Source organism: Ambystoma mexicanum, chromosome 5q (assembly GCF_040938575.1).
Source record: "Ambystoma mexicanum isolate Mex_15411 chromosome 5q, UKY_AmexF1_1, whole genome shotgun sequence".
NCBI classification, from domain to species: domain Eukaryota; kingdom Metazoa; phylum Chordata; class Amphibia; order Caudata; family Ambystomatidae; genus Ambystoma; species Ambystoma mexicanum.
Genome location: NC_090933.1, coordinates 530,308,685 through 530,331,691, shown reverse-complemented (window position 1 = coordinate 530,331,691; position 23,007 = coordinate 530,308,685). Strand labels below are relative to the sequence as shown.

General features: G+C 45.3%; 1 protein-coding gene across 1 annotated transcript in view; it reads right to left on the bottom strand.

Annotated features, from left to right (window-relative positions):
- Positions 1-23,007, bottom strand: part of LOC138497503 (chloride channel protein C-like) — an 876,774-nt gene that overhangs the window by 731,960 nt on the left and 121,807 nt on the right. Inside the window, exons 4-6 of the mRNA XM_069621029.1 lie at positions 17,068-17,243; positions 14,387-14,479; positions 11,927-12,170 (exon numbers count right to left, since the gene is read on the bottom strand). Coding sequence (XP_069477130.1) covers positions 11,927-12,170; positions 14,387-14,479; positions 17,068-17,243 — 513 coding nt within the window. The remainder of the gene's footprint in view (positions 1-11,926; positions 12,171-14,386; positions 14,480-17,067; positions 17,244-23,007) is intronic.

Genomic DNA, 23,007 nt, shown 5'->3' with positions numbered 1-23,007 from the left:
AAACGCAGAGGACAGATCAAGCAGCATAAGCATAACTGTACTACCCTCTTTGAAGTGATGCAGGATATTGGATTTAAGATCCAGTAACGTGGATCAGTGGCCTGTAATTTTCTGAAACCTAACTGTTTATATCCTAAGAGGTTGTGAGTTTCCAGGAAGCCGTGAACCTGGATATGTGCTAACCTGTCCAGAATCTTAAGATGAAAGGGTGTATTTGTAATGAGGTGCTAGTTCTCTGGTAGAGCTCGGTCGAGAGATGGCTTCTTCAAGAGAGGGGAGGTACATGCCTGTTTGATGGAGCCAGGTACATTATCCTCTTAAAAGGAGCTGTTGACAAATTTGGTTAATATTGGCAGCAGTTGAGCCGCACAGGCCTTAATCACTGCTGGGCAGGAGTCCCCCTTGCATGTAGTTGGCTTCAGACTAGACAGAATAACTGCCATTTCCGTTACCTCCTTAAAGAAGAAAGGTGTGGCAATGTGTCGAGGAAGATCATAGATCTAAGATGGTGTAGTTTATTGTGGTATTTTCTCTGATCTTTTCAATGTTTCCTCTCATTGCCTCCTGTAGGCTGGTGCACCAGGTGGTGTTATTAACAACTTCTGTTATGAAGGGGCATGGGGTCTCAAGTTCCTTTAGGATCCTAAACAGTTCCTTGGTATTAGAGGGTGCTTCAGTATTTGTATTTGTATTTTATTTATTTGTATAGCGCACTAGGCCCGAGGGCAACCAGGCGCATATCTTAAGGCACAAGGTACAAAAAAGGCATTGATCCAGTTACAGACAGGCAAAGATTATAATCACAGGTGCATATAATAAGGTGCAACGGTACAAAAGTGGCATGGCAACAGGTGCAGGCAAAACAATGAATTCACAAGCAAAGGTGCCGGTAGTGCATAAGTAGTGGAGCAGGTGGCTTAAGCTGATAGTGAGTGAGGTGTAGAGGATAGCCATAGCTTGGCTTTGTGTTTGAAAAGCGTAGCGGACGGGAGAGTTCTGATGGATAGCGGCACGGAGTTCCAAAGTTTGGATGCGTGCATAGGGAATCTGGCGCCTCTGGCAGTCTGCAAATTGTATTTCGGTATGGTCAGCGATTGTGCTTGGGCAGATCTTAGTGTCCGTGAGGGGATGTATTGAGAGAAGCGGGAGGTTAAGTAGGTAGGGGCCTGGTTGTTAACACATTTGTGAGTGAGAGTCAATGATTTGAGCGAAATTCTTTGGGCGGCAGATAGCCAGTGTAAGCTTTTCCTAGTGTCAGAGATGTGTGCCGACCTAGGAATGGCGAGGGCTACTCTGATCGCATTGTCTTGGGCGATCGGAACTTTATTGAGGTTACGTTGGTTAGTACCTTGATAAAGTGCGTTGCAGTAATCAAGTTTAGACATAACCAATGTCCTGGCAAGAGTGATACAGTTCTGAGTACAGAGGAATGGGCGGCAGGCTGTAATCAACTTACAAGTGTAGGCTGATGCAACGGCAACTGCGTTAGTTTGTCGGTTAAGGGACAGTGTGGAATCAAGGTAGATTCCCAGAGTTTTGGTCTCTTAAGCCACTTTGATGGAATTACCATCAATGTTGAAAGTGCTGAAGGACGGGTCAAGCTTGCTAAGCCTTTGTTGGGTGCCAAGGATGAGGAGCTTTGTCTTGTCATCATTGAGACAGAGCTCATGATGTGCCATCCATGCTTGGACGACTTGGTATACGTCGCTCAACGCTTTGGCATCTGCGATGTAGTCACCAGTGATGGGGATGAGTATCTGGGTGTCATCCGCGTAGTTGGTGTAGGTGACGCCCAGATAGTCAAGCACATCGAATAAAGGCTTGTTGAAAACATTGTAGAGTGTAGGAGATACGCACGATCCTTGGGGAACTCCACATGGGAACGGAGAAGGGTCAGCGGAGTCCGTTGTTGAGAATACTCTCATGAGTCTATTGTCAAGGAAGGATCTGATCCAGTTATTGGCATTTTCAGAAAAGTGGGCAGCAGATTTCAGGTGTTGGCATAGGATTTGGTGATTGACCAGATCGAAGGCCGTAGAGAGGTCCAAGAGTAATAGTAGGGCTAGTTTGTCATTATCTTTTACGTCCTCTATTTGAGTTTTGAGATCTAATAAGGCTGTTTCTGTCCCATGCCTAGATCTGAATCCAGATTGTCTTGTGCCAAGTAAGTTATTATACTTCTGTATCTGGAAGTAGACCGCTCTATTTAAGATTTTTAGGAGCAACAGAACCGTTGTGATTGGTCTGAAGTTAGTTGGTATGGACGGATCAAGTGTCGGCTTTTTCAGCAGTGGGATGACCCCGGCGTCCTTAAGGTTGTTGGGCACAATTCCGGAATGAAATGAGGAATTAATGAAGGTGGTGATGAAGGGAGCAAGGTCGTGGGCAGATTCCTTAATGATAGGGGTGCGGGCAGGAGTCCCCTTGGCAGTTAGAGGGTTTAAGGTTGCTGATCCTTTTTTCAACCTCAGAGATAGTAAGAGGAGTGAAGCTAAATGGTGGCTGAGTGAAAGTGGTGGGTGTTTTAGGTGCCAGAGGTTTGGAGAGAAGAGAATTTTGTTTGGCATTGATTTTGACTTGTAATGTGGTTATTTTGGAGAGAAGAGCATTTTGGATGCTGTTGCACCAGGAGCTGTCTTTGTTACACGTATCTGGTATAGGCAAAGGGGATTCTAATTCTTTGAGAATTTTGAAATTCTCATTCGTGTTGGATTCAGCTTGCGAGATGCGCAGGTTGTACGTTTCTTTTTTTGCCTGAATAATCGCTTCCTTGTAATTAAGGGATGCGATGAAGAGTTGTCTTTGTTAGAAGCACAAGGGAGACTTTTCCAAAGTGATTCCGCCTTGCGTTTTGCTTTACACAGAGCTCTAAGGTGTGGCGTGAACCATGAGTTTAGGTGAGCTTGTTGTTTGGCTTTTCTAAGTTTGTAATTCTGTTGTCATACAGGTGTCCTTTTGCCTCATAGAGGGCAAGTTTGTACTGTTTGGCAGCATATGTTGGCCATAGATGGACCATTCTTCCAATTTTGGAAGGCCTTTTTCTTAAGGCACCTAAGTTTGGAACACAGAAATAACAATGGACGCCAGCCCCATAGGGCTGGGAGAAATCTTGGCCCAGTGTGAATCTGTGCAACAGCCCAGACAACGCATAGTTGCCTCCCCAGCAGGGCATTATTGACCAACGAGAGGGCATACTCACAAGCTGAGAGGGAGAGTTTGGCAGCAGTGTTGGCATGTGAAAGGTTCCACCACTTCATTATCGGGTGGCGTTTGACCCTTGTCACTGACCATCATGCACTGATATCCCTGTTCAGGAACCCAAAGACCAGAATGCCCCCACGCATTGAGAGATGGGACATCAGGCTTCAGGAGTATGACATCTACATTATTCCCAAACCGGGGGGAGGCAAATCTGGCAGACTACCTATCCCAACACCCGGAAGGATAAGTGAAGGACATGCTGGAGAGAGAGGTTGAGCATTATACCCAATACCTGTCAGAGAACGCACTGGCCCGATGCTCACCCTGGCAACGTTCACTGACAAGAGCAGACAATATCCCACCATCAAGGCTGCAGTGCAGTTCACTAACACAAACAAGTGGAAGAACCATTGAAAGCAGTTGCAGATGAGCGCAGAGGTGGACATGAAGGAGCTAGAAAGGATGGCCAAGGTACAAGGGGAGCTAGCCACCATTGAGCAAGGGATTATACTGAGAGAGAGTCATCTGGTAGTACCCAAAGGCCTGAGAAAAACAGTCATCAACCTGGCACATGAGGGTCACAGAGGACTGGTGAACACAAAAAAGATACTCTGCAATCAAGTATGGTTCCCCTACATGGATGCAGTAGTAGATGCATACTGATGCACTAACAGGCCTGTCAGAGGGTGGCAGCAACCACGCCCCATGGCCCCTGAGGATTGTGCCACTGCTCAAGGGTCCCTGGCAGTGAGTGCCAACAGATTTCTATGGGCCCCTGGAAGAAAGGGGTACTTATATGTGGCCATCAATGAGTATTCATGGTTCCCATATTGATAGTTATTGAAGAACTATTCACCAAGTGAGGTGTACCAAACATAGTGAAAAGAGACAACAGACCCCCATTCCAAGGACCAGACTTCAGGAAGTTTGCAGCCCATCTCAGCTTCTAGCACCAGAAGATCACCATGCTCTGGCCCCAGGCCAATGGGATGGTGGAACAATCTATGTCCACCATCAAACAAACCTGGCAGAAAGACCTCATGTATCAGGTGCCGTTTCCACAAGCTGTGTGCAAATGTTGAGAAGCTACAGGAACACCCCTCAAGAGGTCACCGGGAAGACTCCAATGGAGATAATGGGCCTCATTACGAGGTGGGCGGTAAGGGTTAATGGGCACCGGTAAGGAGACCGGTGCCGGGAAACCCTTATCGCCCTATTCCAAGGTCCCTTAGCGGGTCCCGCTATGGGCGCCTGGTTTTACCAGGCGCCCTTAGTGGGAGCCGCTAAGGGACCAGGGAGCTAATAACGGGCCCGCTATTAACGGGCCCGTTATTAGCTCCATCCCCATTCCCATTGAGCCCTATGGGGGCTCGAATGGGAATGGGGAGTGGTTCACGAAATCGGGATTTACCGGGTCCTCCAAGGTTGGATGACCCGCTAAGTCCCTATTTCGAGAACCCAGACACGGAATGCGGTAAGGGGGTAGCCATGGCGGAGCAGGACATTTCGGCACGGCCGATTCGGCGCGGGATGATTTGGTGCGGCCAGTTCGGCGCAGGAGCCGAACTGGCCGCACATAAATGTCCTGCTCCAGAACTGTCACTACGAGTTCTTCATGCAGGCACCACAGCCACGCAGACTCCACAGCCCCCACCCTCGTGAGCCCGGCAGATCTAATCTGCCCTGTGCGAGGACAGTGCACACAGAGTAGATTACTCTTTGTGTTAAGTGCTCGCACAGGGCATTGCTTTTAATGCAAAAGTCTGGGTTCCTATGCCTTTATTTTAAAATGAAACCGCTCTAGAGCAGTTTCATTTTAAAATAGCGTGGGATGAAATTGAAACTCGCACTTTCAGTGCACTGCACTGAACATTTCCCTAAACAGCAGGCGCGCAAAAACATCCCAGCGGTGAAACATGACGTCGCCGAACTGGCTGCGCCGAACTGACCATGGCAAATCGGCCCACGCCGAACCGGCGGTGCCGAAACGGGGGTGTACCGAGCAATGGTGCTAATAGCACCATGGCTACCTCCTAGCTCGTAATGAGGCCCAATGATTTGATACAAACCCTGCACCCACATTCTGCAATTTAAAGACTAGATGGAAGAACAAGATGCTGAAATCTGGGAAAGAGATGCCAAGAGGTAAATTAAATTAAAGAAATGGGACGACCATCGAAGAAGAGTGAGGGAGCCACAGCTGCCTAATGAAGGGCAATGTCTGGTGTGTCAGAGGCAACAGAGGAAGACTGACACTCAGCACGACTCCAACCCATTCCAAGTGACCGAAGTAAAAGGGTCCATGGTCACTGTGGCCAGAGACAGGTGTGACACAACTCGAACCGCCTCCTTCTTCCACCGACTGCACCACCGGACACAGAAAGCCTAGAGCCACCAAGAGTATATGAAGAACAGATCAAGACACGAGAGAGAATGCCAGAGGAAAGACCAGCTGAATGACCTGCGGGAAACCGGACAGAAACCGATGAAGAAGGATCTGGGAGACTCGCAAATCGCCTGTATGACCCCACCGGGTCATTCAACAGCCCTCCCGCTTAATTGAACAAATGTGAACCCGAGACGCTTTATGATAAGTAGGGGGGAGATGTTGTGGAGCATAAGGACATGCAGGGCCTTTAAGAAGAGGAACACATGATGAGGGAGGGCAGGTGGAAGCGGGAGGAAGGGGAGGGACAAGGCAAGGAAAAGTTAATTTTGAGAAGGAAAGAGAATAAACGGAGTTAAGAGTAAAGAGGCTCTCTGTCATCATTTAATATGTGGGGTCTTCTATCCTAACATATGCCATGCTCTTTCTAGCAAAGCTCTTCAACACTAAGACTTATTATTTCACAATGCCAGACAAAGTTATTACTTTCATTGATGTGTTTCCCAAGGAACACATCCTGCTGTTGTTGCTGATGAGATAGAGTTAGCATGTGAACAGTGAAATGTATTAGTGTAACTAAGCTAATTTGGATGATGGCATGTATGAAGCTATGTCTTGGTATGTGCACAGTATTATGCGTACAATGACCTGATTGTATTTTTGCTGTTTAATGGGAAGTCTTTTTACAATTTGCTCCCGTGCATTTTTGCATTTGTTATAATACTAGGGACGGCCCTTTCACTGTGAAAGTAAGGGGTGCGGTGAGGGAGGGGGTGAGTTACTGGAGACATTTAATTATGCTTGCACTTGGTTATCTGTACTCTATGTGCTAGGCAGTTTGCGGTGTCCAGTCTAGAACATTGTGTACCATGTATGGTAGGAAACATTCCCATTATACACAAAGCATCCTGCATAGGTAATTGCACAACTAGCGTCACATGTATTAGTTCAATGTGTGAGGACTGAGCAATCCTGTGAAGGAAAACCATAGGGCCAATATGATTTTATTGCAGGAGACACATGCGAGAATGGGAGGTGGTGCTAGATTTATCAAACATTGGGGAGCACACATATTTCCTACATCATATTCCACACAGGCCAGAGAGGGGTGCCTTTATTAATTCATCACACTTTGCTATTTCAGTGCCTGGCAACTATTATAGACCCTAAAGAGAGTTATGTTGTGGTGAATGGTAAAATATCTGACCAGCACATACTGCTGGTGAACACCTATGTACCCCATTTCAGTGAGACAGACTTTTACATGGCTATGTTTCAAATATCTACAAGATACCTGGAGGCTTCAATGATCTGGGGGGAGCTATCATTACAATAATTGACGTTCAAGTTGAACGCACCAGTAGGATGCCCAAGGTGTTGAGTTGAGCAGCTTGTCCCCTGCTTGACAGTATGGATGTAGAGAAAGGGAACGACACTGATAGAATATGCCCCCTCACCTCTGTCATACTGGAACAACAGTAGAAGATTGTTACACCAGGTGTTGTCCCAATACTGCATCGGCTGTTTGAGAGATGATATGCACTCAGACAGCCTTATCGAAATACCCTTGAACTAAAAGGGTAGTGGGAGATTTGCAGGAACCACTAAGCTTTGAAGAGCTGTAGAGAAAATTGGACAGCTGCAAAGTGACGTCATGAAGGAAAGACACCGGGTTGCACTGAAACGATATACGAATTCTTAAAGAATGAAGATGTAACTCAAGTAACATGAGAAAAATGTAACTGGATACGAAGAAATCATGTGCACTAAAGAAATAAGTGGGAAGAGATGAAGTGAATGTACATATGTAGAAACGCAAGGTAGATGAGGCATACAGAAGCTTGCTACAGAAGAAAATGTAACATGACTAAAGCAAGCATGAGAAAAAGATGGGCGTAGGACTCATGTTGAAACCAATCGAGCTACCTCAGAGACAGACCAGGGCTGCAGAGTCAGGAGATGCTGGAAAAACAGCTCCATGTGAGGAATAAAGAGGAGTCTATTGTCCTGGGATCAAGGATACCACATCAAGAAATAATTGCAAGTCACAAAGGGAGTCAAGAGGATAAGCCATGTATGTAAGACATATTTCTCTTAGATTAAGAAAAGAAGAAAATATCTGCAAGTGCCAAGTACTGGACAGTCAAGGATGCAGAAAGCTTATGTGAAGTAGCACAACCAAGTTTCCAGAGGTCAAGAGGAGTAATGACACCCAGGATCATTGAATTAAATAGCACTAAATAAAAGGTTGAAATGGACAACATCATGGTCTCCTCACATGTGATTCAAAAGTCGAAAACAAAGGCTATTCATTAAGCTCTAGACAAAGATAATGTTGTACTTACACTCCCTTAAAAGTCCCACAGCAGACAACAGGCTGCAAGGTCATCTGCAAAAAAGAAGCCTTGATTTAGGGCCTGACTGATGAGAGATGATTGACTAATTGGGCAAGTGGGTAGCAGTATGGTGTTTTTCCCTGCACCTGAGTTTCATTTTGCTTACGTGCTGCTAACAAGTCGGAAGTCCAAGGTTGGGAGAGAATGCCAACCGTTAATAAAGGTCTATGTAGCAACATGCTATACAAAGTTGCACAGGACAATCTGCTGCTGTTATTCTGCTAAAATCCATTCCTTACGTATTTAGAGGTGGTTCAAAGAGTGCCTACCAGATAAGGGGCATCCAGTAACGTTACTAATACTTACATGACATATAGGTACATATGTTTCCTTAACCAATCCCTCCCTTCAATAGGTTTTACAGTTTGCCACTATGATGACGTCATAGCTGACGTACATTGAGGTATAAAGCCTTTGTATAATCGAAACTTAAGTGTTAGTGCGTGGACTACAATTGGTTGTTCGCCAGATTGCCCTATTTTATTAAATTGATAACAAAGTAGTACTTTGCCATAATCTTTGAGTCTGTCCAGTTATTTGGGTCTGAGATCATGATTGGAAATTCCATTGAGCACATGAGACACTACAGGGTGCTACTGCACATTTATGATGTGGGGCTTCTAGACGCTTAGCGTGTTCTCCATCTGAGGGAACACAATTATACAAGCAATGTCACATTACAAGACACGCCATGTCATGTCGCACTGATATATGGTTGTTTACTACCTCTTTATTAAGCGATGTTGAATCATACAAGATTCTACCATGTACGTAGTCTGAGCATTTTTTCTCCATTGCTCTACTTGTCTGACTTGGAGCTAGTTGTGTTATTAGGCCCCTTTGGAGATTTAAGTCTATTATCAAACTTTTACTTCAATATAAATGAAGGGTCGATATCATCAGTAGCAATTTTGCTGCAGGTATTCAAGGTGTACATCAGAGAGATTGCAGTGGCAAGTACATTTGGTATACTAAAGAAAACATGGAGGGATATTGCAAATACTTGGACTGGGTTACAAAGACTGGAGCAACAGCACACTGCTAATCCCTCAGCTTCTCTCATGTCAAAAATCAAATTGTTACTAGACAGATTCTGTGAGGCTGCTGACAGGGAACTCCATTTCTAGTCTGCTCTGGCCACGGCTAGTGGTTATGGAGAGGCTGACAAACTGCTCAGTACACCGCCTATTGCGAGAATCTACAAAGTTGGACCCTTTCTTCCCCATTTGTACTGGGGAGAGGTGTGTGAAAAGGATGCCCTTTCTGGCCTCACCTCTTTGTGTTGATTATTGATTCTCTTGCTGATTTAATTAGAGACAGGAATACATATGTATTAAATTGAGTGGATCATCAGAAATAATTTCTTTATATGCAGATATGTTGCTGTTCGTGAGAATCTCTGGACCCAGTAATGAGGAATGTCTCACATTTTTTTTTATTTTTTTTTAAGGTTGTGTGCATGTGAACCGCTATAAATCGGAGCCGTTCCCATTATCCAATTGAAAGCCAGATCCCCAGGACTTGTGTAAGTTTAGCTGGGCAGAGGAATCTTTTCAAGATCTAGGAGAAGGGAGAAGGGGTACTATGGAGTCGGGAAATTTCATATAGTTCGAGGAATGGGGAATACCGGTTTAGGGTTATGCTCAAGATGTCGAAATTGGCTAGGATTCCGATATCATAGATGTTCAATGTCTCACTTATTAAGATGATGGTTCTGCAAGCTGCTATGTATTTTTTTTAAATGTGCCCATTTGGCAAGGGTGAGTCTTCTTTTGAGAACATTTGAAAATAATAAAGAATTTGTCTGGAGACTCAGCTCGGTTTCGATGAAATGGAGAGAGATGAACAAGCATAATTAATACGGTGGACGTAATGCCGCAGTCTCCATGAACTCAAAGTTCTGCCTTGTACAGTTTAAGATTCTGAATAGATTATACAACACTCCTATCAAAGTTAGGATATTTATTTTCCATTTTGAGGGAAGATGTCATGTAACATACGGGATGCGGACCATGGGCGCAGATAAACTCAGCGAACCGGCTACCATAGGATCGCCATCATAGAGGAGGCCCAAGAAACACAAAGACCAGTGGTCGAAGTGTATAAAACGACGCAGTGGAACTATTTTCCCTGCTAGCCTGCCCCTGCTCTCCACAATACCCATCCCCACGCTCCCTCCCACACGCACTCCAAACCCCCAAACAAACGCGCCTGCTGTTTAATGGCGTGTGCAGTGCACTGAACTGCAAGTTTCAACTTCTTCCTACACGTTTATTTGAAAACTAAACCACTCCGGACCAGTTTCTTTTTAAAATAAAAGTATAGGAACAGTAAAATTACAAAAATAAAAGTAGAGGAGCACCTTCCCAACCGCTCCCGCCCACTTCAACCACTGTCAAAGACACAGCAGGGTACAGCTCTGGGGCAAAAGCAACACAGCGTCCACTGGCCCAAACTGGAGCTCGGGGCTTGAGCCAGTGAACACTGCAGAAAAACACCATAAGAGTGCAGGATTTGCGAGGCCTGGACCCTTTTTCACCCTAGGTTCGAAAGAGCTACACACTCAGGTGGCCATCTTGCATGGCCATACTCTGCCCCACTGGGAATGTGCATTTTTAAGGAGGAGAAGAACATTAAGTGCTGATTGGAAGAGTGGATGTTGGGGAAGGAGCCAGAACGGAGGAGGGTCAGATCCAGAAAGAGTCGCTGGGTCAGTGAACAAACGAAAGGTTCAGGGTGGTGCTGGAGCAAAGGGCGTGTGCTTTATGGAAATATTTGATAAGATTTCATGAGATGTTTATTGCAAAAAACGTTTTAGGTTTGGTTGCAATTCTTTTTGAGAAAATCTCTCATTTGCGCAGTAATCACCTACACATGTTAGTTCTTCTGGTGTATCTTGCGATATGTTTTACTACGTTCAAACATTAAATACAATGACCCATCAGAAGCTGTATTTTAGGAATCAGTGCATTTTAAGTGGTCGCCCAGGTCAGTTTTCATGATGATTGCACTCTTTGTGCATACTTCTCACACATTTTCATTGTGGATATCATAAAGGACTGTTGTTGGGTTTTTCTGCGACTCGATGGGTTGCTGATCACATCTCATACATTTAGGGAAACTGTTTATGCTCACACTGGGGTATTGACCTATTACATAACATAAGAAGCACCGGTACTCCCCTGGAACTGGCGTGCTCAGTATATGTCACATCTATTGCTGTACTTTTCCCAGAATGCCTAGTGCTCTGATGGTTCTCACTGTGAAATCCAGCATGGGTTGGAAAGCATAACTATGGTTTGTGTAAGCAAATTTGATTGTCACTAAATTGCCATTGATTTATTCACTTATGTTATAAATGTATGTACTATGGAATACTGTTCACTGTATTCGACGACTGCTCCACAGAATAAATGTTTTATAGTGATACAGGCCGTGAGTGCGCGAGAGAAAGTGACTGAGTGAAGACATTGGATTGATCCTCTAAATCCCTGCCCACCTCACTCCCCTTCTCTACATAGACCCTATCTCCTGCTCTGCTCCCAAAGTGTCGCAGCCGGAAGTAAGAGCCAAGGTTTTCCACTGTCCCTGATCTTGACCTACTGAGTGACCACCCTCCCATCCCCTGGAGCCCAACTTGCTGAAGACTAGAAAATGGTTTTAACTTTGGGCAGGGGGTACACAGATCAAACCCTTCCCGTTTAGCGTCTCTTCTTTCTCGTTCCGCATAGTGGACAATGGACCAGAACGCCATGCCTGCATATCAGTCGACTGACTTTACCATCGGGAAAATGTGTAACAGATATTCCCCACTTTTGTGTTGCCACACCAATGGAGAATATGTTTGGATGCAATCCCTGGCCCCCTCCTAAAATGCCAAATAAAAAACAGCCAGGCCACAATTTCCTTTAAAACATGGAGCACACAGCAAACTTGTACATACCCAAAACAAGATTCTGCTTTCTGCTTTGAAAAATCCAAAATGGCCTCTGTAGACAAAGCCAGAAAAGGAGGAGGAGAGCAAATCTGTGGTGAAGGCAGCCATTAAGCAGCAGAAGAAGGTTTGCCAGGCGAGTTTGATGTCCCAGAAAGAGGCCACTTCTTCCATTGTAAACATAAGTCCACCTACAGGGGCACGGAACACCGACGCTATTCCTGCTCCGGCACCAGCCGTCACAAAATTCCTCCTATAATTCACAAAGAAGAACAATCATCATTGTGACTGAAGATACTGGATTTAAACACATAATGTGTATGAGTTCTAAATTCAGGCCTATAAAAGGTAGCTGTATAGTAGTATTGTTACATAGTAGAAGTGAACGTAATATGTATGTTCTACCTATCACTGAAGGTTTGAGAAGAGGTAGTACCCATGGCTCTGCAAAGTGGCTGAGAAGCAGGGTGTTGTGACTTAGCAGGTACCCTAAACAAGGAATTGAAATGTCAAATCCGAACCCTGGTCTGATAGACTTAGAATTGGCACCTTGATACTCATGAGTCAGTGATGGGAATTCCACTGGCTTATGCAACCTTCAGACACTTTCCGGAGCAGCTGCAACACAGGTTCCAATCAGCCAAGTTTGAAACATGTTATTTACCCCATAGCACAAAAGGGAGGAGTGCAGCAAGTGAGGTACACTAGAACTAGCTCTCAAAGAAGAGGAGTCGGGGGACCAACAGAGGGGCAGAATGAGAACCATGTAGGAGCACGGTACGACTGTGGTGGGGTGCTGTAAAGGAGGTTGTGCTGGGCTGGCAGAGGTTGAAAAGGAGAGCACACTGGGGATGAGACAGAGGAGCACAAAATAGGAGCCCAGTAAGGAACCAGGATATTGGCGAGAGTTGCTAACCAGCCTGAACCTAGTCGAAGAGTTCAAGGTCTGGGCCCAATAAGTACTGACTCCATGAACTCGGGGGCTTCTCCTGCCCAAACAGTTTGTGCATCAGAGTAGTCATGCATTGCTTCAGTAATGCCTCCATACCCCTCTGATAATGTGATCGTGTCAGAATCCTGGCACTGAGAACTCTTAAGGTGAACTTGGGTTGAAAGGAACCAGCTAGCCAGATTACTAACATTGCTGGTGTTCATGGAATTGTGTGAAAGACAGGCCTTAACACAGAGTTCACGTAACACGTAGGTATAAGCAATAGTGCTCTTTAAGGGTTTGTGAAGAAGCACATATGTCAACTCAGAACTGGCTCGCATAGGCAGTGATAGAATTGAGCGGGAACGGTCGGGAACGGTGTTCCACTACTTTCATTTTTTCTGTTTACCATTCCTGTACTTTTTACGACCATATTCACTATTCTATATAGAAGATTTGTCCCTTCATGTTCCTGTGAAAGTGTAAAGTTGTGATAGGAGCCTTAGTTACCAGTCACTTAGACTATTGTAGTGCCCCAGCTGCCACACCTGGTAACATGTTGCAATATGCTTCTGCCTACCCTTTCCCCTGCCAAGACTAGAGTTCCACTACTTTTTTCGGTACACTTCTACCCCTGCACATAGCGCTGTGTCAATCGGGAGTCCTCCATGGGTCTTGTGTAGTCATGGTCTAGGGAACACTCCATGAGTCAGGGCATCAAGGAGTCCACAGGTGTGACCAACGACTGAGTTGTTAAGAGGAAGTAGGTGCCCCGCACCTTGAAGAATGGTGTACGGGCTAAAGCAGGTACCCACTTGGGAAAGTCTACCAGCTTTTAGCAAGAAAGTAAAGCAAACATAGCATCCATCTTGCAGCGATAGAGCTTAAAGTAAGTGTTATTGTTCATAGCAGAAAACCCATGGACACTAATATCCCATTGGGCATAGAACAGAGAGATTAACAAAACGTCTATTCTACGTCAACACTGAATGGACAGGCATTATTGAGTGGAGTGTAACCATTGTGGTATAGCACAGTCTATCGACACTCCAGCATTTACATTGGCTGTCCTGGGAACCTTACACTTGAGTAGTACCTTAGCATCATAAGTTACTTCTAAGTTGGCAATACCCTATGTAGTGGGGACGTATGTGGACAGCATATTCGAGGCAATCGAAGGATCTGATCTGCTACACTGGTGACTATATCTTCTGTTGACATTATGCAGATGGTTAAGCACAGAGAATGCCATAGGAGTTGGCGGTGAAGTACGCTCCATATTTCTCACGTTTCCTCTACCACCACTTCTCTCACAGGACTCCCAGCCATGGTCCTGAGGAGGGACCGGGGCTATCAGCCTGGCAGGTGGTTTCGGACCTGTTGCTGCTTGACTTCGGGGGCACTGGCTGGTACTGCTGGGTGGAATGGGGGCAGAGTGAATGGGGAGGACTACCTACTTCATCTAGAGCTGTGAAGGTACATAAGGAAAGGGAGGGCTGTGTGCTGAAACAAAGATTTTCATTTTTGAAGTTACTCACTTATCAGCTGAGTTGCGAAACCTTGTGAAGAAAGGCAACTGGAAGCCCAAGGTATCCGATTTGAACTGGCTCAGGCCACATCCTATTATTGCTCTAAAATTAAAAATGCAAAAGTTAATGATGTTTTGGTAAAACCACTTTCATGTGGTGGAGATCAAAAGTGTATTCTGGCATCATGGGCAAAATAGAAAGGCTACTTAATTTAAGGGCACGATAACAAAGAACAAATTGATACATTCTAAAGTCTGTTCTAACATTGCACGTGCTTGCACAGGTTCATGACTTGGGGATGCATGTTCTTGACTTAGTAATACATGTTCAGTTGATATGCAATTGTAATTTGGCACATTAGTCAATGTCAGAACTGGCAATTCTGATTGGTTACTGGTAAACCAATGTCTGGCAGGGTATTACAATTGGGTAGAGGTGGGTTCTTATCTTCCTGCACAAATCCTGCAAGATGCAGTGCCAGCGAGACAATGCTCCTCTTCCTCGCCACACGCTGTCACTTTCAATCAATACATATCAAACGCAAAATAATCAGGGTGATTCGGATAAGGCGGAACCAACTTGATATTTCTCTATACAGGTAGTTCTGGTTTTTATATATACAATTTAAAACTCATTCATACAAAACAATCAACAAAACAGTGTTCCACAGGAGTGAAAATAGAGTACATTTGATTTGCAGTCAAAAAGTGTTATACATTCACAAAATACAGTCCCTATTGCTCGACTAGGGCTATCTAAGTCTACCTGCCTATGCCATTCGGCTAATTTAGCAGTGCATGTCTGTTACACTGCTGTGTTATCAGCTTGTCGACACAACAGTGTTTTGGCTCTGTGATCTACTGAATGGTGCTCTTATTATGGTGGCCTTCATCAGGACAGAGGTGTTTGTTCTCATCTCTCTGGTGAGGATTCCTGTGTTCAATTATCTACAGTACAGATATAAATACAAGAAGTGGGACAACAATTAAAAAGGTTGTCTTAACCAGGTTTTTTTTCTAGCACTTATTCTCAAAATTCCTCTTATAACCATTAATGGGATACATATCATGCAATTTCATTGGGCCAGGTGCACATCTGGCAAAGTGGTAAGAGAGTGTTGGCCAAGTTAGTCTGAGTTGTATCTGTAAGACACAACACATAGCCTCTAAACTCATAGGAACATTACCCTGCAACAATCTCACTTTACATCTCATGTACTAGTTAGGAACTAATAATTACCAGAACTAATGATTACCTTATTCTCGTTTTCTCATAACATTTTATTCGTATCAATGGTGCCAGCATGAATCCTACTCTGTGGAGTGATTAAGGGTTGTATGCATATTAATAGCATCAGCACTGAATCTGTCAATTTCTAGTAGGTGGACCAGTGTGTCCAAAACAAAGAATCTGTACTGTGCTTATTAGTAAATTGCATGCGTTTCTGTTCTAGCCCCAAGTCTCCATGTTCTGGAAAAATATACAGATATATGGCCTCATTACGTGTGTGGCAGTCCGGAAACAAGGGTGCCGGTAAGCTCACCGGCACCCTTGTTTCCGGACTGCCACACTATGGGTCTGCCTACCGGGGTCACTGCGCCCAACAGGTCGACCCTGCCAGCCGCAGCGGGCCCACTAGGCAGACTCATCATGGAAGCACCAGCACCATTAGTGACAGTGCCGGTGCTTCCATGAACCCATTCCCATGGAGTCCGATCAGACTCCACGGGAATGGGGACCAACATTATATCGGCACCTACTTCCCAGTCCGCCGGGACTTGTAATGTCCCGGTGGCACCGGGAAGCTAGGTGCCAGTAAAATGTTAAGAGTCTGGCGGCAAGCCGCCAAAAGCATCCAGCACGATTAACGCCAGACTTGTAATGAGGCCAATATTCTTAGTTTCTGGATATCTGATATGCACTTAAGATATGATAATATCAAAGCAGTGGCGAGTGGGTATCTGTGCGTGCTGCCCACATTTCACCATCTAGTACACGTGGTCACTAGTGTTTAATTACCAGATAAGAAAAGATAAATGATATGGTAGATTGTAGTGCGAGGGGTGTGTGTATCAATTGTTAAGCTTGCACAGTACCACGCGGCAGGAAAGCAAGGGACTCGACCCTGGCGCGAGTCATGCGCAGCCGTGTATGCTGGTTGCTATGGCACACTGTTTTGTTGATCGCTTTGCACGAATGATTTTTCATTTGTAGATATTTAAACCAGAACTACCTGTATAGAGAAATATCGATTTGGTTCAGCCTTATCCGAAATCGCCCTGATTATTTTGTGGTTGACATATATTGATGTCTGGGCTGATCAAGGAAGAGCCAGGTGCCCCAATTTGAATATACATTCAGTCAATCCGCCAGGAGGAAAATCCCTTACAGGCATGGAGTTTGCTGCTCCTTTCCACAGTAACTGGGGAAGGTGCCCCCTCTCACCAGAGGCGCCCAGTGAATCTCCTACTTAGTCCCCACAGTCAACTACAAGCGCAACGTTTACCACCCGCATTGAGAGGGGGTACTAGGGACACGATTTTCTGATCCTACAATATGAATTTCGTGTCCTTTACTCCCCAGACATGATATCCCAGATAATATTAAACATAGAATTAGGTCTCCTGCCATTCTACTGATTTCCATTAATCATGAATTGGATTGTTCAGTTCAATCACATTGCTCCTTACCCCATGTGAATCATAGGTCCTTCCGGTCCACAAAAGAGTCCTGATGCGACGGACAGCACACAGGAAATAAATGTCCCAAAAAACGTTTTTACATTGAAAATGTGTGGTATGGAAGCACCATTCAGGAACCCGATGACTTCAGGTAGGCCGCTCGGTGAACCTGATGGGCAGAAAAACTGAAGACGACAAGCATAAGTGTACATAAACCCAAAATACAAAGAGTCAGGCCTTCACCTTGCTTTTAACTTACAATGATCCCTAAAATGGCTCCTACCCTGAACCGTTAAATAAATGCTGAGCATGAGATCTCGCTTGCCAGTATACACATGCACTATGTTACGTTATGCTATGAAATAGGTCATTTGTATAGCATGTGTGGCCCCAAAAGCTAAGTGCAGGGGTTCGGTTTGAACAGTGCGTTTGACAAAGTCCCCTGCCTCACACCGCTTTACTAGTGAATGGTTTGGTCGCCAAGGGGGCATGGTGACACCACAAGCCTCTTGATGATGGGAACGGAAATTGGGATGGTCATCCCCACCATGCAGGAAGGAGGTGCCCCCCACCATGCAGGAAGGAGGTGCCCATTACATGTCCAGTTTAGATGCTCCTGCACCTTTAAGAGTATTTGAGGATCTGTGAAACCACAGAGCCCGCTGCACTTGCTCACTCGGCTCCCCTCACATGGAAATCCAATATAAAAGATAAGGGGGAAAGATAGGGACCTGAAACAGGAGATTGAATGTGTATTTATCAAGTTCAATTGAGCAATGTACTATGAACCCTCCACACACAACACACTACTTCTGATAGTGAGGGTACATATAGATGGTAGCGACAAAACAATTGCATGTGAAACAAATTTAATGCATCAACCAGATATTACAAATATGTAAAAAGGATATAGGACATTCCATAAAATATATATAACATACATACAACAATGAATAAATAAATGTGCCAAAATAACCCCTTTTGGACAGATTTTCAACAACAGTAACAATCTTCAGGGTCCCTTACATGGGATACATATGGAAAGTGATGTAGCTGTAGTGCATTCAATACTTCAGGTATGAAAATATATGGCATGGCAAAAGGTCTACACAACTGTGTTTCGGCCTCAACGCGGTTCTCGCGAAGCTGTAACTTTGACGGCCTTCATCAGGACGGGAAGAGTTAGAGCAAGAAGGTCCAATGTGATCGTATCAGGAGGCACAATGGCTGAAAAGGCTGATTCTGTAAGTCATCAGAGGTGGTTTGGTCCATGTGATCCGGAAATGTTTACATGCGTCATAGATCACGGTATCAAACAAGAATGTTCGAAAAAGGAAGGAAGGCCGGTCCTGCAAGACTCCAACGTGGAGGAAGATTCACCTTGACTGGAGGTGTCTGCCCAATGGACTGACGTGATGATGTCCAGGAGCCGGCCTAGCCCGAGCAAAAGTGTCCCGTGTCTACCAGAATAGCGTAGCGAATCAAGGTGAATCTTCTTCCACGTTGGAGCTCTGCAGACTGGAGGAGAGTCCTTGGAACCTTGAGAGAGCAGGAGGCTGGAGATTAGGCTCAGAACAATAAGGTGAGGAAATGGGAGGCTGCAGGGGAAACTCGGGAGGCTGGGGAAACAGAAGCACTGGATGTGGGAAATTTAGAGACCCAGAGAGTTAGGAAATTAAAGATATAGTGGGATGAGGAGTGAAAGGCCCAGAAGGTTTGGAGTAGAGTACTAAGAAGACTGTGAGCTGACAGATCTAAAAGGCTGGGAGGAAAACTTCCCAGAGCACTGGGAGAAACAAGAAAGACCAAGAGGACTGGAAGGAGAATACCTAGAAGGGTTGGAGGGGAAAGGCCCAGAGGGTTCGGAGGAGAAAGAGCAAGATGGCTGGGAGTGGAAAAGCCCAGTATGCTGGGCAGAGAGGGATCCAGAGGGTTGGGAAAAGTTATCAGACAAAGAGAGGTTGATAGGAAAAGAGAAGAAAGACATAAGGGGTGTGTGGAAAGGTTGTTGAGTTTATTAGTATTGTAATTGTTCTTTTATGATGCATTTAATACAAGCGAGTGGTTTCTAAGTGCAGGATCGGGATTTGAACTGGTGATGTGCTGCGTTGTCTTGCTTCCAAGACAAATGCATTGCCTCTGAGCTATCGTTCCCCCCCTGGAGTGGGGAATCATATGGAACGAGGAGAAGGTGGTTGACTACAGTAGTGAGGACCAGAAGTTGATAGACCATAAGACACCAAGGAGGACACCTGGGAGAGCTGGAGGAACACGCTTGTGTAGAGGCATCCAGGAGGAGCAGGAGAATCTCAAATCAATGAGGGAGAAAGAGGAGGTATGATGCCAGGACCGAGTCCATACAAGACGTGAAGCAATATGCTGATGTGACAAAGGGACTAGAGAAGGTGTCTGGAGAACCAGGACCCTGAAGGAGAGGGAGGGAGTAAGAGGCCTACGGACCAGTAACCTGGCAAGACCTTAGGCTAGCCCTCAGTTTCCCTGTGACTCCTGGCCTTGGTGGAAGGACAGCTCCATTGCTACACTACCTACACCAACAGCGGCCAGTACACAGCTGGCTCTTATGACAAGGCTCCCCCTTGTGGAATAGCGTAGAAGAATGGTGTGGGAAGCCACTAAAACCCAAGACTGCGAACCAAGCAAAGGAGTATCGTGTGAAGACCATAGAAGAAGTGTGTGGAACTCCTTAAACCTGAGAACAGAGAACCAAGCAGAGAGAGGCCCCCAAAAGACCATAGAGGAAAAGTGCAGGAACCCCTTAAACAAGAGACTGACATCCAAGGGGAAGAGACTCTGAAAACACTAGAGGAGAAGGGTGTAGGAACCCCTAAAGTGAGACTGAGAAGTGAGGAGGCCATAGAAGAAGGGTGCAGGAACCCTGTAAAAGCAGGGCTGAAAACCAAGTAAGACAGAACCCAAGAAGAACAGTGAAGAAGGGTGTGGGACCCTATTCAATCCAAGACTAAAAGCATACCGTTTATTCAGTTACTCGCCAGTAGAAACCTGGCCCCCTAATTATGCAGAACACAGCGAGCTCCTTTTTTGGACAGTCGTTGACTTTCATGGAAAACCCTCAATGTTTAAGTTATGCTGAAGTACTGTCCACCTCCTGGAGAATCACTATCCTGTCCACTTTGACTTATTTATAATACTTCCTATTCATTAGTTTGGCCCCAATTTCTACACAGCACTGAATAAACCTTTTGTTAATCACATTCTTGTGTTGGGTCATTCATGTGATGATCATAGTCAACCACGTTACACAGTACTGACATGTAAATTGTTTTGTATGTCGTCCTGGAGTTTTAACAAGTAAGTATGCCAGTGGCGGTTATTCGAACTGTAGAGACACAACAGAACTGTGTGGGGGTGCTGGGGCAAGAGTGGCTAGAGGGTTGTTGCAGACAGTTGAATTATTATATTCACTCACTGAACACTATTTGAAACTAATGGTGTCCCACTGCTACACAGTGAGAAGGGTGCAACCGCAACACACAATGGAACTCATTACGTGTTTGGCAGTAACTCCATGATTTCCAGAGAATTTGTCAAAGTCAGTTACCATTGCTACCAAGCACTGCAGTGGATTTACTGCCAAATGACAAGTGATGGTAAGGTGGTATTATTATAATTATTATAATTATTGTCAAAGGTGGTGTTCATCTCCATTTCTGGAGTCCATAGGCATTCTCCATCCATGGAGAATTTAGTGGATTTACCGCAAGTAGTGATTCGAGCAAGGGAAATCCATCTCTGTCCTGGTGGTAAATCGTCCCTGTCACCTCCAATCTCAGAATTAAGCATTGCAGTAAAATTGGTGGTAATTCCATCACTGCCAAAAAAAAGTGGAAGAGAATTATTACCCAAGATGTGCTGCACCAGCCAACGTGTAATGATGTATAATGATTTTCATGGAGTGCAAACTGTGGGCTGAAATGCCTCTAACACCTTGGACACTAACACACATGAAGGGGTCATGATGAGGTTAGTGGATGGTAATTTCCTTCCTGGCAGTGTGAGTCATTTTAGCGTGCCTTTCCATGAGCATCAGACGTGCTCTGACAGATGAGCAGTGCTGGGGCTCTGGCAATGCCCATGAGAGGATAGCGAGGACCACCTACAATGTTCCTTTGATGGATGCCCACAAACACCCATAAGCGCTCCTGCTAACAGCCTTACGGTGGAAGTCAGCGATGCAGTGGACGACAGTGTGCCTCTGAGGCCAGGGTTGTACATCACTAAGGGAACCACTGCAGTACACCGCTATGCATACATTTAATATAACCTCCAGGAACGTGGGCATTAGTGCCTTGGATGGCAGCTGTGTGTGTATATTGGAGGAAGGAACCCATGCCTTCACTTAAACCGCAGACCTGCACTGATGTAAAAAACATGATTTGCGCTGTGGCTTTAGCAATATCCTAGAGAGGTTGGTCGTAGACTCTGACTATCTCTCTGAACCTCACAAACACCCAGATCCTATAGACAATCTATTAGGGTGGGAAGAGACTGCACTCAAGCGAGGGTGGGCTTCAGCCTGTGGGTCCTCAGACTGTGTAGTACTGATTCTCGGCCGCCAGAAGTCCTGTTGGGATTACTGTGGTGCTATAGAATCCTTGCCACTCTGAAGTCGGATGCTACACACCTCTCGGAATCGCCCACATATCCCATTCTTTTCTACTCTCCTGTCTAGTGCTTCAGATTCTGTGTTATGCTTTAAGTCAGCTTCCCGAGAGAACTGTTCTTTAACTGTGCTTCTAGAGCTGCTTCAGGACACAACTGGCATCTCTTAAATGATCCATTCTGAAACGGAGTAGCCTGAGAAGCTTGGAAGGGAATATCAGAAAATGTAAAGTGATCCACAAGGAGGAGGGTCCTGTTCTGACATAAACAGGGAACTGCTCTAGCTAATGCATTCAGTCTTATTGACTATACCAAAAGGCCCGTATCCGACAAACTGCATAGGCAATTCACGGTACTAAGTGAAGAAATCGATTTGGTAAAATCGATTTCTTCAAAGACCGAATTGGAAAGACCCCTCAGAGACTGCTCCGAGCGGTCTTTCTAAATCGAATGTCCGCCCCTGCGATGCACACGAGTGTACACAGGGGCTAACAGGCATGGCGGAGCCAGAAGAGGGAAGTCGTTGGGGCCCAGGTACATGGTTTGTTTTTGTGAGTGCTGTGTGTGTGTGTGTGTCTGAGTGTGTGTGAGCAATGTTTGGGGAGGGGCGCGGGGAACAGGTAAGTGTGTGCATGTTTGAATGCCTGTTAGCCTGTGTGTGGTGAGAAAGGCTTTTGGCAGGGAAGGGCGAAGGAGAGGGAGGTAAAGAGGGGTCCGGGGTGAAGCCCCCCCCCAATTGACAAAGAACTTGCCTGTTTGGGAGGGGCGGGGGAGGTAAGTGGGTTGGGAGAAGGAAGGGGTGGTGGGTTGGGGATAATGTAATGTGATATTTCGGCACCGCACAAAACTGACCGCAAAAAATCTGTCTTTTTTGTGTTCGGTCTTCAATATGCAGAAATTTCACATAGAAATAATGAACATCAATATAATAGGAATAATTCAAGAGGGCATAATTTCCTCTGCTTTTGATTGACAGGCAAACCTTCTCCCATTTAAGTTAGGCAAGAACCCACACTTGCGTACACATGTGCCAAAAAGAAAAAAAGAAAAGGTTAATCTCCATAGGGACTACTGCACTCCTAGTCCATTGTTCCCTTTCCTTCACAATTGTGGGACATTCCCCCCTACAGGGACAGGACTCCAGCATATTTTTGTAGCACCATGTAATAATCAGTCCTTCTTTTATTTTTAGCAAATCCTGGTGCATATTCGGCTGCATTCCGCCTCCCGATGCCTGCATGGGCTTTGCACCTGTGTCATTTCCATCTGCCTGGATCTTACCTGACATATGGCAAGTTTTAGACGGAA